This window comes from Colias philodice, chromosome 16, assembly GCF_061535455.1.
Source record: "Colias philodice isolate Cphi_HAF_F1 chromosome 16, ilColPhil1 Martin Lab GWU primary, whole genome shotgun sequence".
In the NCBI taxonomy this organism is placed as follows: Eukaryota; Metazoa; Arthropoda; class Insecta; order Lepidoptera; family Pieridae; genus Colias; species Colias philodice.
The window spans coordinates 4,400,703-4,427,255 of record NC_143101.1 but is presented as its reverse complement, the minus strand read 5'-3'; the positions used below and the strand labels follow the sequence as shown (position 1 = coordinate 4,427,255).

The window sequence follows — 26,553 nt, the reverse complement described above, 5'->3', positions numbered from 1 at the left end:
GGAATTGACAAGCGAACTTTCAAGGTCAAATGAAGAAGTATGGAGGCACGTGAAATGTATTAATGCACTCAAGTTTGTCTGGAAAATAAATAGATTCACGTATAGCTATCTGGTGGTAGTATTACTGTCGGTCATAGAGACAGGGAACGTTACGCTATTCTCATTACCGATATTACTACATTAAATAAAAAGTTTCATCAAACTGTTCATAGATTATGTATTGGTTCGTATGCATTGTATATCGATACTTTTCGAAGCAGGAAACATGCTTAATCGCCGAATTATAACATTATGTAACGTTATAAATCAAACTCCAAAATAATAATTTACTCTGTCTCGCCTGTAACATACGCAAACCAGTATTTCATATAAAACAATCATACCTAAAATATACGGCGAAGACAACGATAATAATCAGTCATTTGTCCCAGTATATTAATGTGTTTCAAAAGTAAACTTTGGGTGGGTTCGGCTCGCGCAGAAATACATTTTCTCACCGTGTGTTTGCATTGTCTGTCATCAATCATCCTATAAGGATTTTGGATAATGAAATACTTTGCGTAGAGCACGGCAAGCAATACTGGGCTGGGTATTTATGGATGTGTTTGTTTTGACGAGATCGGAATTGCCTTCGTTTTAACTTGACTGCCCAAATTATGGGCTTGGGAGTTTCTTCAGCCCACTGTTACTTTATAATTAGTGTGGAAATGATTTATATTCTGTGACTTTACATAAATTTTTGTGTAGATTTGCATAAGGCACTATTCTCTTTGCTGATATACTTTTCGATTTGTATAAAGATTCAAAACTATTAATACGTACAACAATTGTCAGTATAAGTCGCGGCTCACGACATATTTTTTTCTTCTATGAAACCGTTGCGAAGCGTAGGCGGTGGTAGGTGGTATAGTTAATATTCAAAATGGCAACGGCTCATAAAATATGGAACAATTAGTTCTTATTATTCCCATTTCTTATTACGTAAAGTTTTATATACGTTTAAATGTTATAAAAAAGAGTGTTTTATTTTAATATGCGCAGACGCAACCTGATCCTTTGTCATTTATATCGCTCAACATATCATCCCTTAATGTCCTTGACAGCAGATGAATGCAAATTGCTTTTATAATGTTCCCTTAAATTATATTTAATGCTAATTTTTATGTTTGCAACAAAAAATATTAATGTTATGACTCCTATGGTTAATTTCATATACTGTGTTGTGCGAACACAATTAATTCTTTGATTTTATGATTGTTTATGCATTTATTACTTGATTTATGGTGGCCGTTTATGGTTTTACATATATTCTGAATTGTGTTCGTTTTTCCTTTTATGTATTAGCATTTAGCATTTTTTGTTTGATTACGACCAGCATATATATTCCTAAAAACACTATCTTGCGCAGCTTTTTTGCGAAATGACGCCTTTCACATTGCTAACCAATTTTGACATACTAAATGAGAAATAGAAAATTATTAAAATTCCCAAATAAACTATTAATAATAGAAATTCCTCAAGAGTCAAGGCATGTAATTAGCAAGAATAAATTGGATAATAATAGCCATAGAGTAAATAAAGCCCCGGCTCCGGACCGTTATATTTACCGAAGCGATTTAGTCATTTGTCGTGTGTCAGGCAACATTGTAGCCGATCACGTTTTGCACTTCATATTTCATCGTCCGACCAGATAATACTACGCTTGTCAAAGTTTACAACACCTTTTATCACGCACCGATGGAGTATTTGTGAAAAAATGTACGTACAAAAAGCGGTCGGTGTTTGTAAATGCATTCCCCGTTAGTAACGATGTAAACGGCGCTCATTTTTATGGTGAATTTTTTGCTGGCGATTACTCGAAATCGCTGTTTTAGTGGTAGTTTTTAGTCTAGTTTCTAAGGATCGCAGTCATTATAGTCTCGGCTTATGAGTGATATAAGAATGCATCCATGTCTAATTAAGAACGTAAAAAGTATTCTTTTTTATCTATTTCAATTGTATAACATGAGAATATATTTTTCATGTGAATAATTCAGAAAGCGTATTTTCTACAATTATAATAAATATATGTACCTCTATGAAAAACACATAATCGTATTTCTTCATTTCATTATGGTTTTAAGTATGTCTAGCAGTATGTTAAACTGGAAATCAATTAAAGTTAATTTTCACTTCCTATAGACCTTCAAGTTCAAGGAATTCCAACTGTTTTCCTGTATACGTTTTCCTTTGAACTCATTCAATACCGAGTAGTTTTTACTACAATCTTCGCAAGGTTATAAGAAATCGAACTCACATCTATGCATGTTGAGAATCGCCGGACCAGACGTCCGCGATAAAACCATAATATGCATTAAGTTACTTGTGCACAATATAAGTAAATTATTCTAGAGATTAGATGACGGAGGTATAACCCGAGACACGTGTTTTAGCGCTTGCGGTTGCATCAGGCATTCTTTGTGAGATCGAATTAAGATAAAAACTCGCATATAATATATTACTTTTATTAGACTTCGGGCCTTATGCGGATCCGTTTATCTAAAAGTATTACACGTCGCCATTTATGCTGTATAGGTAAAACATTTAAGTACTTGCATGAAATGAATGTCAAAATAATGGTTAAATGTAACTAACTGCAGTTATTCTTTGCAATGGAAATGCAAATTTCTGCGTTTTAGAAAGGATTCCAGTCATAAATATTCGGTTCCTTTGTTAGAGAATTATAGAATTACTAGATTTCCGCCCGCGGCTTCGCCCGCATTTTCAAAGGAAAACCCGCATAGTTCCCGTTCCCGTGGGATTTCCGGGATAAAACCTATCCTATGTGTTAATCCAAGTTATCCTCTATATGTGTGCTAAATTTCATTGTAATCGGTTCAGTAGTTTTTACGTGAAAGAGTAACAAAGATCCATACATCCATACATCCATACATCCATACATCCATACATCCATACAAACTTTCGCCTTTATAATAGTATTAAGATTAAGATTCTACGTAATAAAAACCCCAAGAAGGTTATCATTAACTAAATACTTCAATTAAGAAGTTGTTTTTTCTATCCTCACGTATAAAATAGGTACGTTAGGGTTTATAATTTTGATGACAGCATTCTCTTTTTTCGTTGTAAAAATTTTTAACACATATTTTAAAGGACCTAGTTCATTACGGTGGTGAATGTGTATAAATGTCGCTTCAAGTTAGGAGCTTCAAAAGCCCTTGCCCACTCATAAAAAGTCCAAATTACCTACTTCAAACTATTGAGGCCAAGTCCCATGCACATTTGACGAGTTTCTTTACAAGTGACGACTCGAAATCTCGATATGCGCTGGCCCTTAACCCGTCTGCATGTTACTTGTCATGCACTTTTGCATGTCGCGATGAGTTTGCACACTCGGCGTTATATAATTGACACGATGCGACACCGACACGACAGCTCCGATATTGGATTTTGTAGGAGATAGTTGTGCGATAGATCGGTATATTTTGGTGAATAGGGTTGGCTATTTAAATAGAGATAGGTAATCCAAGTCATACTCTAATCCAGACAGTTAGTCTGGATTAGAGTATGACTTGGATTGGAATAAGTATGATGATATGATTGTTTAGTAGATGCATAAATTTTTGTATCGTGTTGTATAGTGCTAAATTGAAATGTCTTAGAATGAAAACCTATCACTAAGTTCTAAACATAAAAATTGTATAGAATAGTGACTTCTAAGTGAGTTCTACATATTTTTTAACATCAATAACGTATGCAAATTCAGTATATTAAGGAACTACAATTATTTATTTTTCTTTTTTTAAAGCAAATACGCAAATGCAATATACCAAGGATGCCATCGTTCGTACATACATTCATACCACATGAAACGATTTATTAAAGACTACATTTATCCTATAACTTGCTTCCATCGCAATTTACGATGATGACGTATATTATGTGGCTTTTCTAAAGTCTAAATTATAGATATGCATCCGCACGACCGCTCTTATCGTAAACTTTATGTACGAATATATTATATGCGACTGTGTAATGAATCTAAAAGTTTCTATTATTATATAAGTTTCGCTGATAAATAAAGTTTCTTACTTTCTCACTAGAATTTTTCGTCTTTATTTTATTCTACTATAAACTGGGCTGGGCATCACAGAATTCTCACAAAGTTATATACATACATATGTATTAAGGATCGATCTTTTCGTATAATCTAACCTAACCTAAACCAGTGCTGGTAAAGCAAATTAGCTTTATATTGTTTTCATTTTTTTTGTATTCTTTCGCAAAAGAATTCCCTCACAAGTCGTGTCCTCTTAAGGGTTGTGCAGTCTGTCGCCTCGGTCGCGCAAACAACTGCAAGTGTTGTGTCAACAGCGCGGACACTCGCTTGGCGTTAATGTGTTTGGAGTCAGTACTCTGGCTAAATTATATATCACCTGCTTGTATGTGAATGGGGGAATGATAATTTATTTGGGCTAGTTGTGATCATTGTGATGTACTTGTGAATAATTAAAATGTTAAATTGATGATTTGGAAGCAACAGCTAGGCATACACAGAGTTTCATGCTGTCTCTTCTGTGTGGATCCTTTGATTCAAAAGTGATTCTTTAAAAATAAATCCTAAAAGAGTCAAGTATATGTAATACATATAAATTTTTGATGTAAATGAAGAGCAACTAGACACTATTAATTATGATTTATGAAAACCGTTTATTGAAATTTATAAATTTTAAGTTATGATAAGGATACGTGGAAAATTTTAATTCATAGCATAGTGAACTATAATTTTCCATATACATAGTATAATTGGCCTTATTAATAACTAATTGACTTATTGACTCGCACAATCGATAAATAATAGGTAGGAACTGTGATGGTATAGGAAGTAATCATGTGTATAATGGATTTGCAATCTAACATTAATTTAGCTTTGTCGTAGATGTACAGTATTAAATAATTCTAAGAAGAATACATATCTGCTAATAACCATCAACGAAATAATTACAAAAATATTTTTAAAGCAGTCCACCGTCATTTTATTAACTAGCTTTCCCGCCCACGGTTTCGCCAGCGTTGACAAACGAAAACTCGCATGGTCCCTGTACCCGTGGGATTTCGGGGATAAAACATATCCAAAGTCCTTTATCAGGTTTTAAACTATATTCATACCAATATCATATAAGTAGGGTTTTATAAATGTGTATCCTTAATAATAAAACTAAATAACTCAAACTTTATTATAACGTGGTATGTGAGTAAGAGTCTTTTCCACGAAATCCTAGAGGAAGTTAGAACAAATACCGACAAACACACGTGTCACCATATTCAGTTCCTTTATTACCTCTTTGTTATTATATGTTATATACTAGTTTATATACGTGTTTATTTGATGACTAAAAATTAAACTTTATAACCGTCTCCATCTATATTAATTACATCGAGACAAAGATTGAAAATGAAAAACTCATTGCAGGTATTCATTGTTTTCAGTAAGTATAAACATTTGCAATCATATTTAGGAAAATAAAATACAGATTAAAATACACACTGAGTTCATTGTTTATTTAAAACTGTAAAATAATTGTAGATACGTATGTAATTTCTCATATAGGTACTCGTAACACAATGAATTTTGTAAAAACAAATTGCTGAAAGCCACCCACCTCTATTTCTATTTACTCCTGTTCCGTCGTATACTTCGAATACCAATAAATTGTGAATGTTCTCCTGTATCCATACAGTAATGAATTCCAAACGATATTTTTTACTATGCAATAATTATAGGCACAAAGTACAGGTCGGCGAGTCTCAGATTTTGCATGTCCCATTTAATTACTCACGACACATACTACAGGATATATAATTCCGCCGGGCCGTGTAATGTTTCGCCTGTTATGTTCTATTAGATGTGTACCATTAAGTAATGAGTTCATGATCGTGAGATGAAATTTCATACACGGTGCGTTCGTACGCACCTTGCATGGAGTTTTTTTTTCTCGGCTGACCAACGCAACGGCGTCATGTGGTGTGTTACATTGTAACGTAAATTATTAAAATATTTCGTTATAGAAAAATCCAGAGATGAGTGTGAGATGAACTATTTTGTTTAATGTTCAGATCTAAATGAAACAATTGACAATTTTGTAGATCATAATCTTACCAACACCTTGTCTGGTTTTGATAATTATTGAATTTCGATATAATTTAGTAGAGCTCATTTTTAAGTAAAAATTTAAATGAAAGTGGTAAAACAGGGGATACACTAATTTATTACGGGGACAACACCAAGAGCACAAACTCTAGGGCGGAAAATTAATAAGTATTATAAAATCCTCTAATCGACCCGATTTAAATTCATAAAATAGTTTAAATTAAGATAGCAAAATATAAAAATTAAAATTAAAATGTATAATACATATTATAAAATAATGGTTATGAAATCGCTGTCATTTCAGAATCAAGCAAACATACCTTCATTTTATGGACACATACCTAGATTTTAACAAGCACTTAACCCCTTTACTGTGTGTCGTTTATGATGTGTACTTGCGTATAAAATCTTTTCACAAAATGTTTAGTTAAATATTAAAATTATACCCATGTATGATAAAATTCTATTTAGATATGGAAAGTTCCAGTAGTCCTGACTCTGAATTACCTTAAAAACTTTTTAAAATGTGCTTGAATTTTGTTCACTGTACTGAAAGTACTACTAGGATAAAACATTTATGAATATCACATATTCGTTTATAATATCATCAATACATCCGTCTATCTACTAGTAATTAGTATACTAATAAAACATTATATGAGCCTAATTTTATCTACTATGATCTATCTCAATACGTGACGTGCGAACCCTAACCTACCACGACCACTATACGATTGCGTATATATCTACGTGGTAACTTTATATATTAGTATTCTATATTTCTAATTTCTTCATAAAATTGCATTATGAAGGAAATAGTAGAAGGTAGGTTACTGTTGAAGCCAAAAAACATAATTTTTGAGCATTCTTTCACCAGCAGAGTTAAGTTATTTCTGAGTTACTAATGCTTTAGGTACGGATATTTTCGATTATGTTATAGATACCCTGGGTCAGCCTGGTAAAGCCTGGGCAGAACACATGAGAATTACGTAGTCCATAATCCAAATTAAACTTACACGCTAGATATATGATATGTTCACAAACAGCACAATGATGCCGACTTGCCGCATCTCGCATACGTCACGTTTCGTCGGTTAGGAATAATAACAATGCTTAGATAAAATCTGGCTCTCGACAATTGTCGACATAAAGTAAGTATTAGTTGAGTGCAGTCGTATGCAAGCTCTTCAGTTAATGAACTTATGTGAATAGTATGGCAAATGTGTTTGTTACATTATAGAGGGTATGTCGCGACTTGAGATCTGTTAAGTGTACTGTCTAGGACGGTTTGGAATATGTTAAGGTCTGCGAATGCGTTTATTTGTCTATTCGGATGGGAGTAAATTTATAAGGCAGTGATATTTGTTAACAAAATTGAATGTAGAGAGTAGAGACTATTTGAATCATACTTTTAGTTGTCTTAGGGTGCTTTTCCACCAATAATGTGTGAAGATGTGTAGCAAGGAATGTGTTTACCCAGTCAAAAAAAATTAAAAATTTCGAAATACTTTTCGCGAAAAATTAATATTATTCCTGAGTGCCGCACAGTTGGTAATCATGGCAAACGTTTATAATTTCATATTCATATTTTCATGGCTATCATAAAAAGTTAACAATTTGTTCAAAGTAACACTTTTCAAATGGTGACACGACCGCATAGTAATGTTGTAATATGCTAAATGATGCCTAGCGACGCTAAATAGCCAACGACTGTACCTACGTGGTCTCCGCTGCCCCATACAAATTACACGTGCCAAAATTCACATAAACCCGATACAACATTGTGCTAAAAAATATACAATGTTGCCGAATGGGCAGATAGCTGGACCTTTATATATGAAAAGCGGACGCGCTGTCTTTTATTTTTTTATAATAAAAGCGAGTCCCATCCCACGCCCGCTGACAATAAACTTTATTTTGGGACTTCAAAATGCAAGTCTTAAAATTTTGCACATTTTTTCCTTTTACTGAAACTGCACAACCGGTTCAGAGAGAATAAAATGAAAAGGTAAATCTTGAACAAATGCTTTCATCAATCCAGCTTTGACTTCATTTCGGTTTGATGTTATTAAGACGTGTATTATAAATGTGGTATACATTAATATTGCTTATTTTTCGGCGAAATGCGGTTTTAAAACATTTTTGTAGTTATTGATAAAAATTCGTATTTCTGTCCATGGATCAACTGCCTTAATGTTAATGGTCAAACATTTTAAAAACACATAAAAAATTGAGAGCAACGATTTAATGGTTTTTAATTATCTTTTATTAATCACCAATGTATTGATTAGTTGCTAATTACGGCGACCTTTTGCGATACATAAATTATAGTATTTTATTATAAGTGCTTCATTCGAATTAAAAGCAGTTATGATGTGCACAAATGTGACCTATCTTAAGATGAGGAATTTACGTAGCAGTAATTATATGTATCTACAACGTGATCGTTCGATTAATAATATTCAATAGATAGGTACGGAAATTTATTATTTTATAGTGTTGTGCAGGTGGAAATCTGCCCAGAGGCAAAGCAATGTACGTAGCCGATACACTTCTCATTGTATACGTAAATTGTAATTATGTACATAGCATGCCTACGCAATGCTAACCTGCATATTATAAATAACATTTTTATTTCAAGTAATATTTGAGCGCAATTTAGTTCATTTATGCAGACTTTAGCAACATATGTCCACATTTTTAATACTACTCCAATTAATAAAATGTCAATTTTAATCAATATTAAAAACGTACTTAAAACAAAACGAGTTAACAAACCATTTCAATATAGAACTCGACTATTCGTAACTACAAGATCACGATGTTTAAATTCGTAAAATTTTATTTGCTCGTTCAATAAAAATATTCCTCTGGCAGTTAAATAATAACAAAAGGCTTATAAAAGCGCGAACGCAGACGGACATTTAAAAATTCATGTATTTTCAAGTTCACCTTGGCTCGTATTGCAGATAAAGAGCCCGCTACAGCATTAACGACCTTTTCAGCGTAATCTCATACAGATATTTTCTATAAACCCGCCCGCGCAACTCATTTTACATTTAATTTATGAATGAATAGTATAAAAACATTGTCATATACATTTCACGTTTTTGTCGTGAACTTTACGTGTTTTAGCGCGTTATCTGCGCTTTAAACGTGCAAAATATTGTCACGATGTACTCGAATTGAATTTTTACGATTGGTTTTTATCGATATTACATTCGTATGGATAAACACGGGACACGATGCGTAACCGATTCAAAAAGAGCGGTCTCGTATCATCGACTTATCTATTCCTTAAACGACTGTTATTTATGCGAATAAAATACCAATTTTATTGCGAATGAGTGGATACAATATCAGTATTAGTATATGAATTTAATAAGGTTGCTCATTTTGTTTTGATTTTAATATTGAGAAATATGTTTTAGAATAATTGGAGATCAAAGAAACAATACACAGTTTTCATTTGGTCTGTTAGCCATCGTCATCTACCATTTTCAGTCCAAAACGGCTCGGAAGGTTTTGCATTTACAATATAAGTAGGGCAAGTTTTTCCCCTACAATGCTTTTGTATCTTGTAAGATTACAATGACTGCAAGCGTAGATTAAGCAAATTTTTTTTTTCAAGTATGAAACGTTAATGACTTTTTAAATTTCTTAAATATTTATGTCAACCATTCATAGCTTCTCATTATGTCATAATAGAGTAAGATCCCAGAGCGATAAGACATAACTTATTTTCTAAAAGATGAAACTTTAAGTTCTCAGTAGTGTCTCATGTACTTTGTATACCTGCATGTTTGTGAAGTTTGCCCAGTGACACCTGGGCAGGTACCAGGTGAGAAAGGTGACTAAAAATAAGAGTTACTTAACTTAAATTTAGATGGCTGATTTTTAGATATATTTTATAGAATATCATTCTCAAATGGTATCGCAAGTATCAGACACTTTTCATGGACCAAAACTTTTGTCAGACGCTTTAAAGCTCCACCAAAAATAAAAATAAACTTTACTTATTTTTTAATGTCTGATTTTTTAATATGTTATCAACATAACTATTACAAAATTATATATCAGTCAGACAAATTGGAATGACCAAAAATCCACTAAACACAAAAAATATTCGGCCGTGAGTACGAACGCGAGAGCATTATGCATGCGTTTCAGAGCGAGTGAGACGTCCATAGTATCGGTCAATTAAGGAAAGCTGGCATGTTCACAGTACTCACACTTATGCAATTTCACTTACAGTATGTTCAAAAATAAATGTGCGACTCTAGTTTCATTTTAGACTTGAATTGTAAAATGGGTGCGTTGTAGATAAATATATGCAAATATAATTATGAATTTCTTAATGTTATTATAAATGAGTCAGTGTAATTATCTACTTTTGGTTCTAATTGAATATATTTTTCCTCATGTTCTCGCGTCTTTCTCCAAACGTCACTAAACATATCCAGACTAATAGCATTTGCTTCCTTTCTAAATAATTCTTCCACAGTTTTCAAGTTAAAGTTCACATTTTGTGATGCTACTTTCCCTTTAATTATGCCCCATAGTAACTCTATTGGGTTGAGTTCTGGATGGTATGGTGGAAGGCGCAATACACTATGTCCATGATCTTTGAGGATTGCATCAAGTAGGTAAAAATTGTGTATAGTTTGGCTTATTTTTTTTAATAATGTGATAACTCTGATTATTAATTAGTAATTTGATTTTTGAAAAAAAAATGTCGATTTTAGTCAAAATTTATATTTTTCTAACAAGATCCTTATCATCCAAATTTCCACCTTGGTGAGAAAAATTGACATTTCTAATGAAAATGAACAAAAAATTAAATGATTTTATTAAATACTGTAAAATAGTCTATAATTCTTCCATTTACTGTATCACAAAATTCTTCATAGATTTTGAGATATTCGTACTACACCAATTACATCACCCTGTATTTATAAACAATTGCAAAATATGACACATACATAGGCCGGGAGATACTGACACAAAATTTCGGGTCATTTGTAACAGAATGGCGGTTCTACAGAGGTCTTATTACGCAATGACTAAAAGAAAAATAATGGTCAGAACGCTGGTACCGGCGGACTAGTCGCGTGGGCGTTAGTCGAACTCGTCGGATAAATAGCGAATGTCAAACGATTTGTAACACAAAAATTTTAGAATTTACCGATAGCCCATAAAAAAGATGTAGGCGGTAGTGACATGCCATACTTTTCCGGTGTAACTTACAGCCCCCCATACCGACGCGATGCGTTGATTTAAAAAAAAAAAAACAATTCAACCATTTGTACCAGGCTAACTTTTGCACAGGTAATCATCATCGTGCAGACATTTACGAAAATCGCCATGCCATACTTTTCGGACGATTCCAAATTGCCACCATACCGCCGAAAATCTGTAAAAAAAAAATTTTTTTTCGCCAAACAATTTGTACCAGTATTGCATTTGGATTTTTGGAGAATATTTGATAAAATGTGACCATTATTATATTTGCCATACTTCTAGTAGGGGGAAAAAGTGCTGCCATACTTGAAAAATTAATTTATTCGTCACGTTTCAAAAATACGACTGTACAATACGTAAAATAATTTTTTACAGTATGGGATCATTATATTCTGTTTGTTTGTATACAATTCTACCTAGAAAAAAATATCGCAGATTGCAAACATGGGGCGGATGATTGTAAGACTTAAGCCAAGACGTAAAAAAAAATGAAAAGAATTGGCGATTTGTACCAGTACGGCATTTTTGGAAAGTATATGATGCAACGTGACCATTATTATATTTGCCATACTTTTAATAGAGGGAATAATTAGTGCCATACTGCTACAAATCGTTCAAACTACGAATAAAATCTTACAATAAGAAAAAAATCTTATACACATTCGCCACCTCCCACAGGTATGGCATTATCACACTTCTATATATAATCATTCAGGAGTTGTTGAAGAAAAAATGTAGGGTGGTACAAATCGTTTGGCGAGAAAAAAAAAAAATCAAAAATTTGCAGATTTTCCGCGGTATGGCGACCATTTGGAATCGTCCGAAAAGTATGGCATGGCGATTTTAGTAAATGGCTGCACGACGATGGTTACCTGTGCAAAAGTTAGCCCGGTACAAATGGTTGAATTGTTTTTTTTAAATCAACGCATTCACGTCGGTATGGCGGACTGTAAGTCACATCGTAAAAGTATGGCATGACACTACCGCCTACATCTTTTTTAAGGGCTATCGGTAAATTCTAAAATTTTTGTGTTACAAATCGTTGGACTTTCGCTATTTATCCGACGAGTGTGACTAACGCCCACGCGACTAGTCCGCCGGTACCAGCGTTCTGACCATCATTTTTCTTTTTGTCATTGACCATACTAAGACCCCTCTAGACCGCCATCCTGTTACAAATGACCCGAAATTTTGTGTCAGTATCTCCCGGCCTAACATGTGCAATGTGTAAATGTGTTGACGTTCCAGCTCTTCTTAATATACCTATAACCCGGTTCTCCTTCTTTAACTCACATTCTGTTTCAGTCTACTGTGTATGTGCGCGCAATGTATAGTATTACCGGGTTACTATGGACGTCTCACTCGCTCTGAAACGCATGCATAATGCTCTCGCGTTCGTACTCACGTCCGAATATTTTTTGTGTTTAGTGGATTTTTGGTCATTCCAATTTGTCTGACTGATTAAATATAATTTTGTAATAGTTATGTTGATAACATATTAAAAAATCAGACATTAAAAAATAAGTAAAGTTTATTTTTATTTTTGGTGGAGCTTTAAAGCGTCTGACAAAAGTTTTGGTCCATGAAAAGTGTCTGATACTTGCGATACCATTTGAGAATGATATTCTATAAAATATATCTAAAAATCAGCCATCTAAATTTAAGTAAAGTAACTCTTATTTTTAGTCACCTTTCTCACCTGGTACCTGCCCAGGTGTCACTGGGCAAACTTCACAAACACGCAGGTATACAAAGTACATGAGACACTAATGAGAACTTAAAGTTTCATCTTTTAGAAAATAAGTTATGTCTTATCGCTCTGGGATCTTGGACTATAATTTATCAACCGTACGCAGCTAAAACGCGTTTATATTTTCACCTAGAACGTTCAAGTAGACTGTAGTCGTTTGTATTCCATATAACGCAATACATTTATAGTATCTAATTATGTGTGCTAGCTATACGTCAAGTCTGGTTACATAAAAAAGGAAAATCAATTTTACTACAAGCGTCGCGTCGGTGCAATCAAGGCGAGCTTTGCATGTCGGTCATACGAATGTTACAGGTATACAGAGAAATCATGAATTTTAGAATTTGGTCCAAATTATGAAACAGTTTATGGAATATTGAAGTTTTGTAAAAATACTGAACCTTCTTGGATTGTAGGTGGAATCGATAAGTGGAGGAAAATATTCTTAATTAATAAAGTTGATTTTTTGATTTGTTAACATGCATTTTGTCTTTTTAGACAGGCATTTCCCGTATAATTTTAGACGTTATCTATTTGACCTCTTCGTTTTTATAACAAAAATAACGTTTATAAAATTTTCATTATTCCTTATATAAATTAATCATTAAAATGATAAAGTATATTATTGAAGTGAAGATATTATCGAATTTGAAGCAGCGCAGCTACTTTTCCGAAAGCTCCGGGAGGAATATGTTTGCAAACATGTTTGTTTTAGCTTTTTCAAAATTCATTGTTACATTAGTCTCTTATACATTTTAACAATATTGTTTAGAATTTTTCGAAAACATCAGTTTTAGCTCATTCACTGCAACTTTACAGTTTGCATTAAATCGTGGCTACCGCTCGTAAGGCGCCGCGCCGGGCAGAAGATTAACAATTTGTATGCAGATGCATATACGCCACGCGATTCTAACTTTACTGTCACCTTCTTGCTGAATAGATTTGATGTTATTCACAAGTAGGTACGGACGTTTTACGCGTAGATCACAAGTAGTATGAAAATAACTTACGCATATTAAGTAATTTTTCATGTAATGTAATGCGTAGATTTTATGATACTCTCACTAAGGACCGAAAATTATTGCTATAAATATATTGAGTAGCATAATCATGTTGTTTGTATTAATAATAATTAATGTCCCCGAAGTTGAAAATAGAGTCATAAAAAGGAGAGGTAATCATAATATTTATGCATAATACTCTACTAAGACCGCTAGAGCAAGGCACGCTTGGAAAGATTATTCCGAAAATGAGCTTTTAAATTGGTATCGAATAGGTACAAATTATTATGAAGATTTTATTTCTATTTTCTAATGTTGCGATTAAATATTGTTTTGAGTTAAAATCATACATGGCAATTCTACTGCTTATTATTTTAATGAATATGTTTAAACTTTAAAGTTACGTTACCACTTACCACTTTCATAAATAAGTGGTTTTATTGAAATAACTACGTGTACAGTATGGAAAGGAGAGGATAATTTCTTCAAATAAATATGCTAATATGACAAGCAATAACTAGTTATAATGAGTAGTTATCATTTAATACCTGTTTCAATTATTTATTTATTAACACTTTAATGTGCTGGCATACAAATAAATTCTTAAAATTAAAACTTAAAACTAGTCCAGCACAGAAGGCGGCCTTATCACTCAAGAGTGATCTCTTCCAGGCAACCTACTGTGTGGAGTAATATTATGAAAAAGGAGGTAGGTAGGAAGTACAAATTATTCTTGTTTGTAATATAAAACTTATAATTATTATTTTATATATATTATTTTCACTCATAAAGATTTATTTTCAGGTACAAATTTTATGAACAGCGTTAAATAATAATATTGATTTGCGAAAGTTATGATAAGTTTTCCAAATACATTTCAAAATTTATCAATATAAATAACCATCGGGTGCGATTGACTTGCTTTGAGCAATTTAAAAGTTAAGTATATACGGTATTTCGAATAAAAACCGACATAAAACTACGTTATAACCCCCATGATGTTTTTTTTTAATTTTTAATTTAACATTTAACGAAAAGCATCCGCTTTTGTTAATTGTAGAATATTTAAATATATCAAAAATTCAAAATTTTTTGATAATTTATAATATTTAAAATAAAAACTCAGTCATTTATATGTAAATCACGAACAAAAATCGCCGCGGATGTTGTTCAAAATAAATAGTAAACGTTATTCATACTGAGAAACGATTATTTCGAAGGCGATCGTACATGGGACAGGCCATTTTTGAAATCTTATTAGTCATGAATTCCTATGACTCGGTCACGAAACCGCCGCATGGTAATTTGTCGCAATTATATTTGTATTTCTGAGTATTTACGGAAACTGTGTCCAATTCATTAAAAAGATAATTGTTGGAAAGCCTCCGAAGTATTCCACAGTCCACTAAAAGGTAGTTAAATGTCTAGACTTCACCGGTTGAGCGCCGAGGCCTCTTAGCAGACGTTTTAATCGTTCATGAAAGCTATATGAGAGATTGCTTTATTACCATATATAGTAAATGTGGATACAATAATAATTAATACATTTAATGAGTACTTGATTTATTATGTTTAAATGAAAGGATAATGGATATGAACGTTTAATATTTTCTCAAATATTAAACGTTCAACAATATAAGCAGTGCTTTATGTTTGATAATTATTATGACTTACATTTTAATTATGTTTTTCAATAAATATGTAAATTTTATTAATGAATTAATGCTCTCACATTTTTAGAAGTCGGTTAATAAATAAATGAAGTGCTTTTATTTCTGTTTGAAAAAATCCTATAACTTTATTATAAAAGCCATTAGCTCTTTATAAAATAACTAGCAGTCCGCCCTGGCTTCGCCCGTGGTACATATTTACGTTTTCTCTACGTAAGAACCATCCTCGTACTTCAAGGAATATAATAAAAAAAGAATTATCGAAATCGGTTCAGCCGTTCTCGAGTTATGCGCTTACCAACACATTTTGCGATTTATTTTTATATATAAGAAGAAGAAGAAGAAGATTATATGAAATTGTTTCCTTGCATCCTGCGGTATATAGTATATAGACTATAGGTGCATCAGCTTATTATGACGGTTTTTGTCGCAAACGATGTATCAGCTATCTAAACTGCATCGCACCTTACGTAGCGCCTGCGCAGCCATTCGCACACCACGCAAAAAATAACCATAATGCCAAAACAATAAACGCAGTAAAATGTTTGCTTTATAGTCCCTTTTTGTTGTAATGTGAACGCAAAATGAAGCGATAACTTTAAGCACCATTAAACATTACTTGTACGTAGATAGGTCGATGGTAAGAAATTCACTGTATTTTTAAAGGAGTGTGTTTAAGTTTTTTGCTAACAAATATTTAATAAGCCTTTATTGCTATGCTCGTGGCATTTTCCTTTTGAAATTTAACGAAAGGAATAATTTATTTAATTAAACTGTTGACAAACTATACAGGAACTACACGCTTGTATGTATCCTTATAAATAAATTGGTAAATTGCTGAGCATTTCAAAACATCTCTAGCCGACTGATAAACAACGTACGATATGCTTCTATAGTTTAATAGCTGCTTATTTTCTTCGTGCATTTTATTATTAAATATAATAGTGTAATTTGTATGTATGGCAGTCTTGTATGCACATGCTGCATCTACGGCGAAATCGCTTCGAACGAGCTCCATCAGCGACCGTATTCGTAATTTGTATAGGAATGAACATCGTGTCGCGGTAATTTATCTTTACTGACCGAGCCAAGATCTCAATCATGTTACAATACACTCATATTGAGTTAATAACTGTGTACAGTCTGGTACGAGAGGGTTCTTAGGTTTTTTGTTTGGTGGATATGCTCGTAGAAGCAATTCGTCTCGAAAATATTCAGTAAAAGCAGATGAGGTGGTGGGTTTATAGATTTTTATTATTGCAAAGGCCGATTACTAGGGGCCTTAGACAAAGTAACAATCAAAAAACGATAACGAAGTTAGAAAAGGCAAAAATGTATGGGATTGACATACGCCGCGTTAGATCACGTGGTCTATCTAATGTCAATCCCATACATTTTTCCTTTTCTAACTTTGTTATCGTTTTTTAATTGTTACTTTGTTTAAGGCCCATTTCACAGAAAGTTCTGCTGCCTCTGTTGTACGCTTGCCTCGAATTTATAAATTCATATAATGTCTGGGTGGAAAATGGAAAAAAGGAAGCTTTTTAATTGTCTTAAGTCTTAATGTCCAACGTCGGCATTCGTATAAACAAAATGTAGGTATAATTTTAAGGACTATCAAAATAAAGAGCACGGATGGTTCTCATTTATCCACCGTTCATGGTAATTTATTAAAAGTTGCAATTAAAAACATTTTTTATGACGTGTAGGTATGACGGTGCCACTGCTTTAGGGTGCCATTTTTGGAGATTTTTATTGCATTATTTTACGTATAAATTCAAAAAACTGGGTGTCGTGTTACAGAATATTATACATAGGTACTCATTTTAAGATTAATACCTGTAAATATGTACGTATATACTATATAGTCATTAGTGGTATTCAGAATGATACATGTTGTGTAGTTCTAAGTAGAGTCGGGTCAAAGATTTATTATATCGATAAAAATGTTATGTATATATTCAAGTTCAAAAATAAATATTTAACAAATTAATTTTTAAATATTTTTACAGAATTAGTACCTAGATAGATAGTTTAGATATTCTTATTAAATATTTCAAGCAAGTTCGCAATAAATTAGAATTAAGTCATATACAAAATCCACAAATTTTCAAATGTGCCACACATTAAACAAACTTATTATTCACATCAGCAAAATAAGCTATAAATTAGGATTAAATACTTCTAAAGTACTACACGTGTTGACGACGCGACGGAATGACTCGTGAGGCTAGGTGGCATTGGATGCGCCATACATGGTGATGTTTTGATCTACTACATTGACCCCATGGATCACCATGCCGCGACGCGATTGGGACAGGAAATCTGGACTTCCGTCCGTCTAGAACGTTCGTAAAACCGACTAGACAATGAACTCCTAATAACAATGCGGCTGTCCGTCTGTCGTTGTATGTAATTGAAGCGTACGTACCGCTTATGGTCTAGCGCTTTCTGCAGTTTTTACTCGAGACATGATATGGCGAACATTTATAATGTGCTCGTCCCGTTTCGTGATTCATGCCTAGACACGTCTCAGGCATTAGGTGCCATTTTAAACACCCCGTATAATACAATTATACAACTATGGTAACTTTTATATTGTGCTTTTATTGTCAAAGTCCAAAAATATGTAGATACGCTAAAGTTCTTGAGATGACAACATTCACTCACAACAATGTATGTACTGAAATTGATTAATTAAATGTCAAGTAAGAATTTATTTCGTCACGTGGCGTAACGAACTTTAAATGTGAAACTTTTTCAATTAAAATTCCGTAATATGCGTAAGTATTTAAATTAATATCTTTTGAGCTATTTTTGTAGCCTCTTTATGTTTTTATAACATAACGTTTTAATAATTCAATGATATTTTCATAATTGAAATCATAAAGTTCTGTATAATATTACTTATAAATAAACTAGTTGAGAAAAAGTTTGAATAACAATGTCTAAGCATCTTTTTCATTTGTTATTGGTTATTACCCTAACAACCTTATTTGGAATACTAGAAACTTTCTAATAAAAAACTGTCTAGCCATTCCTCAGTTTACCAAAACAAATATATCATTTTATATTAATATCGATAGCATTGGACTATTTATAGTATATAGTTGAACGTTCGTCTGCATGTTTAATCAAATTAATGTTGGTTAGCAAAAGCGACATACATACTTTTAAAATAGGTTAACGATTTTTGATACTAAGGAATGATATTAGAGGTTCAGCTAAAAGCCACTAGTCACGGCCCAACGAGCGTTATCGTTACATGAATGGTTTTTGCTCAAAATGGATAATTATTATAGGTACTGTTACTTTCTCGAGTTAGTATATTTGTAGAACAGGTTCAGTAGTCGTTAATTTTTCTGTTCGACTGTTGATGCGTGAAGTTCGATAATTTTATGCTAACGACGTATAAATTAAGTGAAATAATTATCCCATGAACTGTGTGGATCGAATTATAGGTAATGCAGTTTATCCAGCTTGGATATGCGATATAAATTGTATACAATGGCTGTAGTGTCGGTTTTTACACGCCGTTTTGAACTTATAGTTTCGATGTAGGACTATGTATTTGCGAAGACCGTTAAACTATTTTTTGTGACCTTTTAGTAATGTACGTTTTTGCTGGTGATTTGTGAGTGAGTGGTATTTCGTAAATAATGTATTGTATTGTTGATATCCTGAAACCATTAAAAAAAAATCTCATAGCGTACAAAAATACGTATAACAATGTTGATATTATAAAGTTTTATTTAATAATATTTTTTTAATAAAACAATACAGCTAAGTAAAGACATTGAAAAAATTTCCTTATGTATCAATGATAGAGCAAAACGTGTGGTATATATTTTTTATTAACAGAGGATGAATCAGTCGTTTTCTTGTTTGTACCGCATCATACCCACTGACATTAAGTTTAATACATATTACATTACACATTTAAATAAAATACTTTCTTCCACAGATACCGCTCGTGAGCAACGAAGGCAAGGCTGGTCTCGGTACGGTACCAGTGCCCGACGCACCCATAGGCAACCTCGGATCAGCAACATTACGACTTGCAGCAAGAACCAAAATGTTGCAACCACCGGCTAAAGCGTTTCAGAACGAACCTGATGATGATTCTGAATAATTATTATATAAATGTAAATAAATGTAAAATAGATTGCCGGTTTTTTTCAAAATTGATGTACCTACAGGTTGTTTTTGTTAAATTTCTTTTGTTCGAAATTGATTACGTTAAATAAACTCCTACTCTTAAATATTGGGAACAATTAAGAGTGCAATGCACTACTATCAAATTATAATTTTAAAAATTATCTTTATTTTTTTACATTGTATTAAGAACAAATGTTTTTTGCAAGAAACTGAACTGTTGATTTTAAATGTTGAAATAGATAATTAATTAAGACTAATTTTCTTGCGATAAATTATAAATGTACATAATATTATATTTTAACTCATATGATTTGTTCTTTATCGGCTATTTAGTTAAAATAAAATTGTATATAGAACTATTTTTTGTTTTTTTATTAAAGTGATTAAAGTGAAACTTTTATTACATCGTCTCAAACTTTTTGGTCTGTGTAGCGCATGTCGCGTGTATCGCGGCTGCCGAGTAGGTATACCTACTCGGCAGCCGACCGTCACACCGCACACGACATGCGCTACACAAAGCAGTGTTCGGAACTGTTCGAACAGTTTCACTTTCCGTGGTTTCATAAAACCACACAACATTTTTTTCCTTTTATATACATATTTCCGAAGTTTAAATACATATTTAATTCGCTATTTGGCCAGAGACCTAACATGTAAGTATACACCATTATAAAAAAATCACGCAATTTTCCAAAAGATAAAGGTTGTTCAAATTTGGTCCCTTGAATGAAATTTCGATTTTAAAAACTCCAAGAGCGCAACCCTGGAATTTTTATAACTCAAATAAATTATGGTACCTACACAGTACACACATATGGGAAAGTCAACAATCTCGCATAACCTGTATCCGAACTATCATTTTCCATTTTGACACACAAGAAACTTTACTAAGAAATTCATTACAATCTTACTTTCCACGTGTTCTACGAACGGAGGATGTGACGAGTCTATTGCGTATAAAATTCCTTTTAAATGAATACAGTGGGAATATGAATATTTTTGCATTGATTCTCCTGGAATTAGTATATTGGAAAGAGCTTCGTACAATATTCAAATCTTATATATATAAAAATGAATCGCAAAATGTGTTGGTAAGCGCATAACTCGAGAACGGCTGAACCGATTTCGATAATTCTTTTTTTATTATATTCCTTGAAGTACGAGGATGGTTTTTATGTAGAGAAAACGTAAATATGTACCACGGGCGAAGCCGGGGCGGACCGCTAGTTTTAGATAAAAATTTAAACCTACGCATTGGCTTTGAACATCGCAAATATTAGAATAATTTTATCGATAGTAAACTATTTCTGAATATACAATGAAGACACTTCATGCTTTTACAATACCAAATACAATTTAAAAAGTGTAATTATACCTATCTATGATACTCACAAGTTGTCTTACAGTCTGAGACTGTTATGTTTAAACCAATTATTAAATATCTGAATTAAATTTTGTTTAATTACGGCGTAAAGTTCATACATTACCACCCATGTGTACCTACTACTTATATCGAAGACTAAAATTTTGCAGGTAAAACTGTTGAATCCATATAATTGTTTTTCGTTAGCATTGTAAATGTCAAACTTGAATATTGAATAATCACCGTTTATGTTTACTATTAAATACTAAAATACTGGCTATTAATGGCGAGTACATCTCTCATCTTCGATTTGCCGACGACATTGTAGTCATGGCAGAATTCCTGGAAGACCTTAATACAATGCTCGATCACCTCTACAGAGTTTCACAACAAGTGGGCCTTAGCATAAACATGGACAAGACGAAAATCATGTCAAATGTCCTTGTTGTGCCCACTCCGGTCTCTGTTGGAAACTCTATTCTCGAAGTTGTTGACGAATATGTCTACCTAGGACAAACCGTCCAATTAGGCAGGTCCAACTTCGGGAAAGAGGTCAATCGTCGAATCCGATTCGGATGGGCAGCGTTCGGGAAGTTACATAACATTTTTTCGTCCAAAATCCCTCAGTGCCTGAAGACAAAAGTCTTCGAGCAATGTGTGTTGCCGGTGATGACGTACGGTACAGAAACGTGGTCTCTAACCCTGGGCCTTGTGCACAAACTCAGCGTCGCTCAACGTGCTATGGAAATGGCTATTCTCGGAGTTTCCCTACGAGATCGAATCAGAAATGAGGAGATCCGTAGGAGAACCGGTGTCACCGACATAGCTCGCCAGATTAGCACGCTGAAGTGGCAAGGGCTGGGCACATAGCCCGCAGAACCGATGGCCGTTGGGGCAGAAAGGTTCTCGAATGGAGACCACGTACTGGACGACGAGGCGTGGGACGACCACCCACAAGATGGACAGACGACCTGGTCCGAGTGGCAGGGAGCCGCTGGATGCAGGCCGCCGGTGACCGGTCGTGGTGGAAAACCCTGAGCCTGAGGGAGGCCTTTGTCCAGCAGTGGACGTCCCACGGCTGAAACGACGACTAAAATACTTACCTATTGCACGCCTCATAAGCGAAGCGTTGAGGTGGGTACTACTGTCACTTCGCGCAAAACATCTGATTTTTCAAACTTAAAATGTCTTTATGTATCATACATTGCACTTGTAAGATAATACATACACACACATATTAAGAAAAAACACTATTTTTAACGTTCATGATATTTTTGATGTCATTTTTGTTATTTAAACTAGTTAAAAAACAGTTTAAAAAAGTTCTGTCTTGGACGTCCGTGTGTCTGTATGTGCGGATCCTTTTTCTTGTTAACACGATAGCGACCGAAATACTTTACTAATCGAGTCTTTTTTTTTCTCTTACGCTTGAGTATGCTCAGGAATAGAACCCTTTCATTTTTCAGGGTCTGATTCGATGTGGTTTAATTGTTATTAAATAAACAAAAATAATAATTAATAAATATTTATTAAAAAAAAATTATGAGGCGTGCACTTTTGGATTTTCCAAATTATTTATTATTATCGGCACTTATATAAAATTATAATCTACATAAATTGTTAACAGCTCTATATCTCTAACTTATATGCACATATCTACCTATATATGTATATTATTGTACCACTACATGCTTTAAAACTGCACACAAGTAATCGAATATTTATATTGTTTACAGATAAACCCTGAAAGTACCTGATGGCCGTTTTGCGTGTACTATGCATCAGTGATAGTGGCCCGTGTACTGGGTGATTAGTCGAACATAAAGTACCTTGATTGCAACCGGACACGCATTCAATTCATGCAATGAATTTCCACTCAGACAGAAAATTATTGACATACATGTTTCATAGGATTTAGAGTAGCGATCGGAGTAATTAATCCGTAATTAGGCTCAACAGAGTAAAAACGTTACAATTTTAAATTGTAATCCTTATCAAAACTATAGCATAAAAATAATACATATGTGTAATATTAAATATAGAATTGTTATATTTTCCAGTTAAATTGTTACAGATTTAATATACTTACAAATATGGCTTATGTACTTAACTCCTACTATTTATTACATATTACCAAACACAATGGTTAATTGTTAATAGTTAATACCATCATTTTTAATCTGTTTAAGATCTAAATTTATTGTCCCGTGTCGCTCTCCATTAGTTTGTGATCACCAATATATTCAGTAGAACGAGCAATGGGATCTTAAAAAGTATAAAGCATTCCTAAATGGTAATAGAATAACATCGTATAACACAAAGTTAAAAGCACGTATATCTTTTTAACCATTAACACATTAAAAAAATGTATCGCAAAAAGCTCCAGACCTTAAATAAAGTTTTAATTCATCGTCGCGAGGATAAATTGAACAATTTATAATCCAATAATTGCTATCTCGAATGTTATCTATTTAATTGAACAGCAAAACAAACACGAAACATTGTATCGCAGAATTTCATTTAAAATTGAAACGTGCGTTTTCGAAATTTTTTTCAGTGGAGAAAGTTCAGGGTGACCTGCGGCAGGTGGCGCCGCGGTCATTAGTTATGCGTCGACTACTACGCTGTCTGAACCGTTTCCTGTGCACCCCGCGCCCCCTCGCCACCCCTTACACCTGTAATTAACTCGACCTCTGGTATTAAATTCACCCAGAGAGCTCTAATTGTATAGACTACTTGCTAGATGTAACAATTTAATGTTTAACGAGTTGCCCGGTTAGGTTCAAACAAATGTTAAATCTGCTTGCATTTTTTATTTGTGAAAGCCGTTTGAAATTATTACTGTGTACCGTAAAATAATAAAAGATGAAAATATTCCCAAGCTTATTCATAGAAAACATCACGTAAACAATGATAATACACACCATTAGATAAACACGAGCTAAAGTTCGTCAAAAACACAGACATTGCACTGAAACTAAATGCCAATAAAAACATCCGCATGCAAACATGTTTATCGTCTAGTTACGCGATGTCTATCGAGGCTCATTCATAAGTGTTTATTTCGCAGAAAAGTTTGTAGAGAATGAACTAAACATTTCAGATCGAAAATAGCTTTCCCCGACTAAACAAAACTAAATTTAGATGATAAAAACATTAACCAGTCTATGACGTGGCCTTAGTTCGAACTATTGTGTATGTTTAGTATTACAGAATTTGTATAACCTACAAAAGGAAAACTAGCTATTTCATAATAGATTTACTAATTTCCATGGGATTGAAAAAAAAAATAGTTGGATTTAAAACGGGAAGTGTCATTTGATTGGCGCCAAAAAATTTTATATTATTTTTTAATAATCTGTGGCTAAGTTCTAAAGACTCGTACTGTCTATGGTTCTCTGAATTCGCTGTTCGTTAAACGCAACAGATGCCTTCAGCCTTGAAGGGCGTATCGCCGACAACGTTACATATCCTTTGGGCTTACCTGATTTGTTAACATGTCTATCATTAATTCAACTGCAACATTGTAACGACTGCAGACGTACATGATGCGAAATTCTGCGCTGTAGAGTGTAGAGTTAAATAATAGGGATTAAATGGTACAGTTAATACTGCAGTAAAGCCCCTTTCAGATTTATACTTAATTTGTTAAAGTTGCCGTTCAAAAATGTATGAACCCTTAAAATATTCTTATCCTATAGATTTATATAGCTTTTCCTTCATTTAAGCGATACTCTGAATTGGTAGAAAGAAAATTTCTATTCCTAAACATCACTCTAGTTACATGAATAAAAAAGTTTCAAGTGTGAGTTTCATAAAACTTATGATTAAAATGCAATAAAATGAGAAGGTTTTTACGTTACAATTTTAATTGTGTAAGCATTTGATACCTGTAAGTGTAAGTAAAGTGAAGTAAAAAATAAAACGTTCATCATTTTACTCGTACAGTATAATGCTTCTACTACAGTGCTAGACGTTGCATCAAGCTTTCGCCAAATAAATATTTATCAGATTCATAATATTAACACTGGATAGGGTTGATTAAAAATGCTTAAAAAAAGATAGAGGTAAAAGTAGAGGTGTAGAGCCACCAAAAAGTCTTTCATATATTACTTATTCTAATAATTTGTATCAAACTCGCAAGTGATAGGTTTGTGCAAGCATGTCTGTCCGTCTGGACGGACCACAACAGGTGCACGTCAAGGTCGCAGTTGGCAGACGCCGTAACCGCCTCGCGGTGACCTTCGAATTGATACCCTGCACTTTTTCAACCGCTATTGCACGCCGGTGAAAGTTTATAATGGGAACTTTACTTGATATTTTTATACTTTTTTGCGAGGAAAGCCGATGCCTGACATGCCGACCTTCGAATTTGATACATCCGCGAAAATTTTAAAGAATTTTGCACGAAATTAAGCAGAAATTCGTTTTTTGTCGCGTCGTATTAGATTACGTTACGTAAGCGAAGATATTAATATTTTTCTGTTTTAAACGCATCATGAATGAGTGTACCTTTTAGAAATATTATACTAGGTATATTTTCTTATTCGAAAAACGCATCGTCTTATACTAAGATTTATTTATTTCTGCCAATACAATAATTATTTATCTATTTATTTTACGTAATAAAATAATATCAGGTTTTTAAGTACAATCACAATACAGTCCAATGTAAGTATTTTATTTAATTTAATAAAAATAATAGATATTTTTTTACATGTTTTCGATTTAACTTTTGCATATTAGTATCCACTTAGAAATTAATATAGAAACAAGTGATAAACTAAAAAAAAAAATAATTAAAACAGCACAATAAAATCTAAAAATATTTAAATATACCTTGTTTGTATCAAGCCCATTAACAATCAGCTCGTTTATTCATATTTACGTGGCTTATCTCAAGAGTCAAGACAGGCATATTTTACATAGAGCTAAGGAAAAAAATAGTAACAATATGTTAATTTTTAGATACTAATGTAAAACACGCTAAGTGCGTGTTTCGGTTATGCGTGAAGCCAGTGAAGTTAAATAACGAACTGACGCATTTTTTTTAAATTTTGATGCGAAAAAATAGTTCTAGAGGTCATGTTTTAAATATTTAATTAACTTGTGTGTTGATGTGTGCTGTATGTTCTAGGGTAATTAGTGTTTTAATTTTTTTTTTAATTTTTAAGTTTAAATTTATTCAGCTAGTTTATCTAGCTTAGATATCATACATC

The 26,553-nt window shown here is 33.1% G+C and overlaps 1 protein-coding gene across 3 annotated transcripts in view; it reads left to right on the top strand.

Moving 5' to 3' along the window:
- The window catches only part of LOC149481602 (angiogenic factor with G patch and FHA domains 1), a 30,680-nt gene extending 10,377 nt beyond the window's left edge, over positions 1-20,303 (top strand). For all 3 annotated transcript variants that reach the window (XM_089705209.1, XM_089705208.1, XM_089705211.1), the window contains one exon: positions 19,778-20,303. In XM_089705209.1, the coding sequence (XP_089561335.1) occupies positions 19,778-19,945 (168 nt within the window). In that variant the 3' untranslated portion in view covers positions 19,946-20,303. The remainder of the gene's footprint in view (positions 1-19,777) is intronic.
- The last annotated feature ends 6,250 nt before the right edge of the window (positions 20,304-26,553 follow it).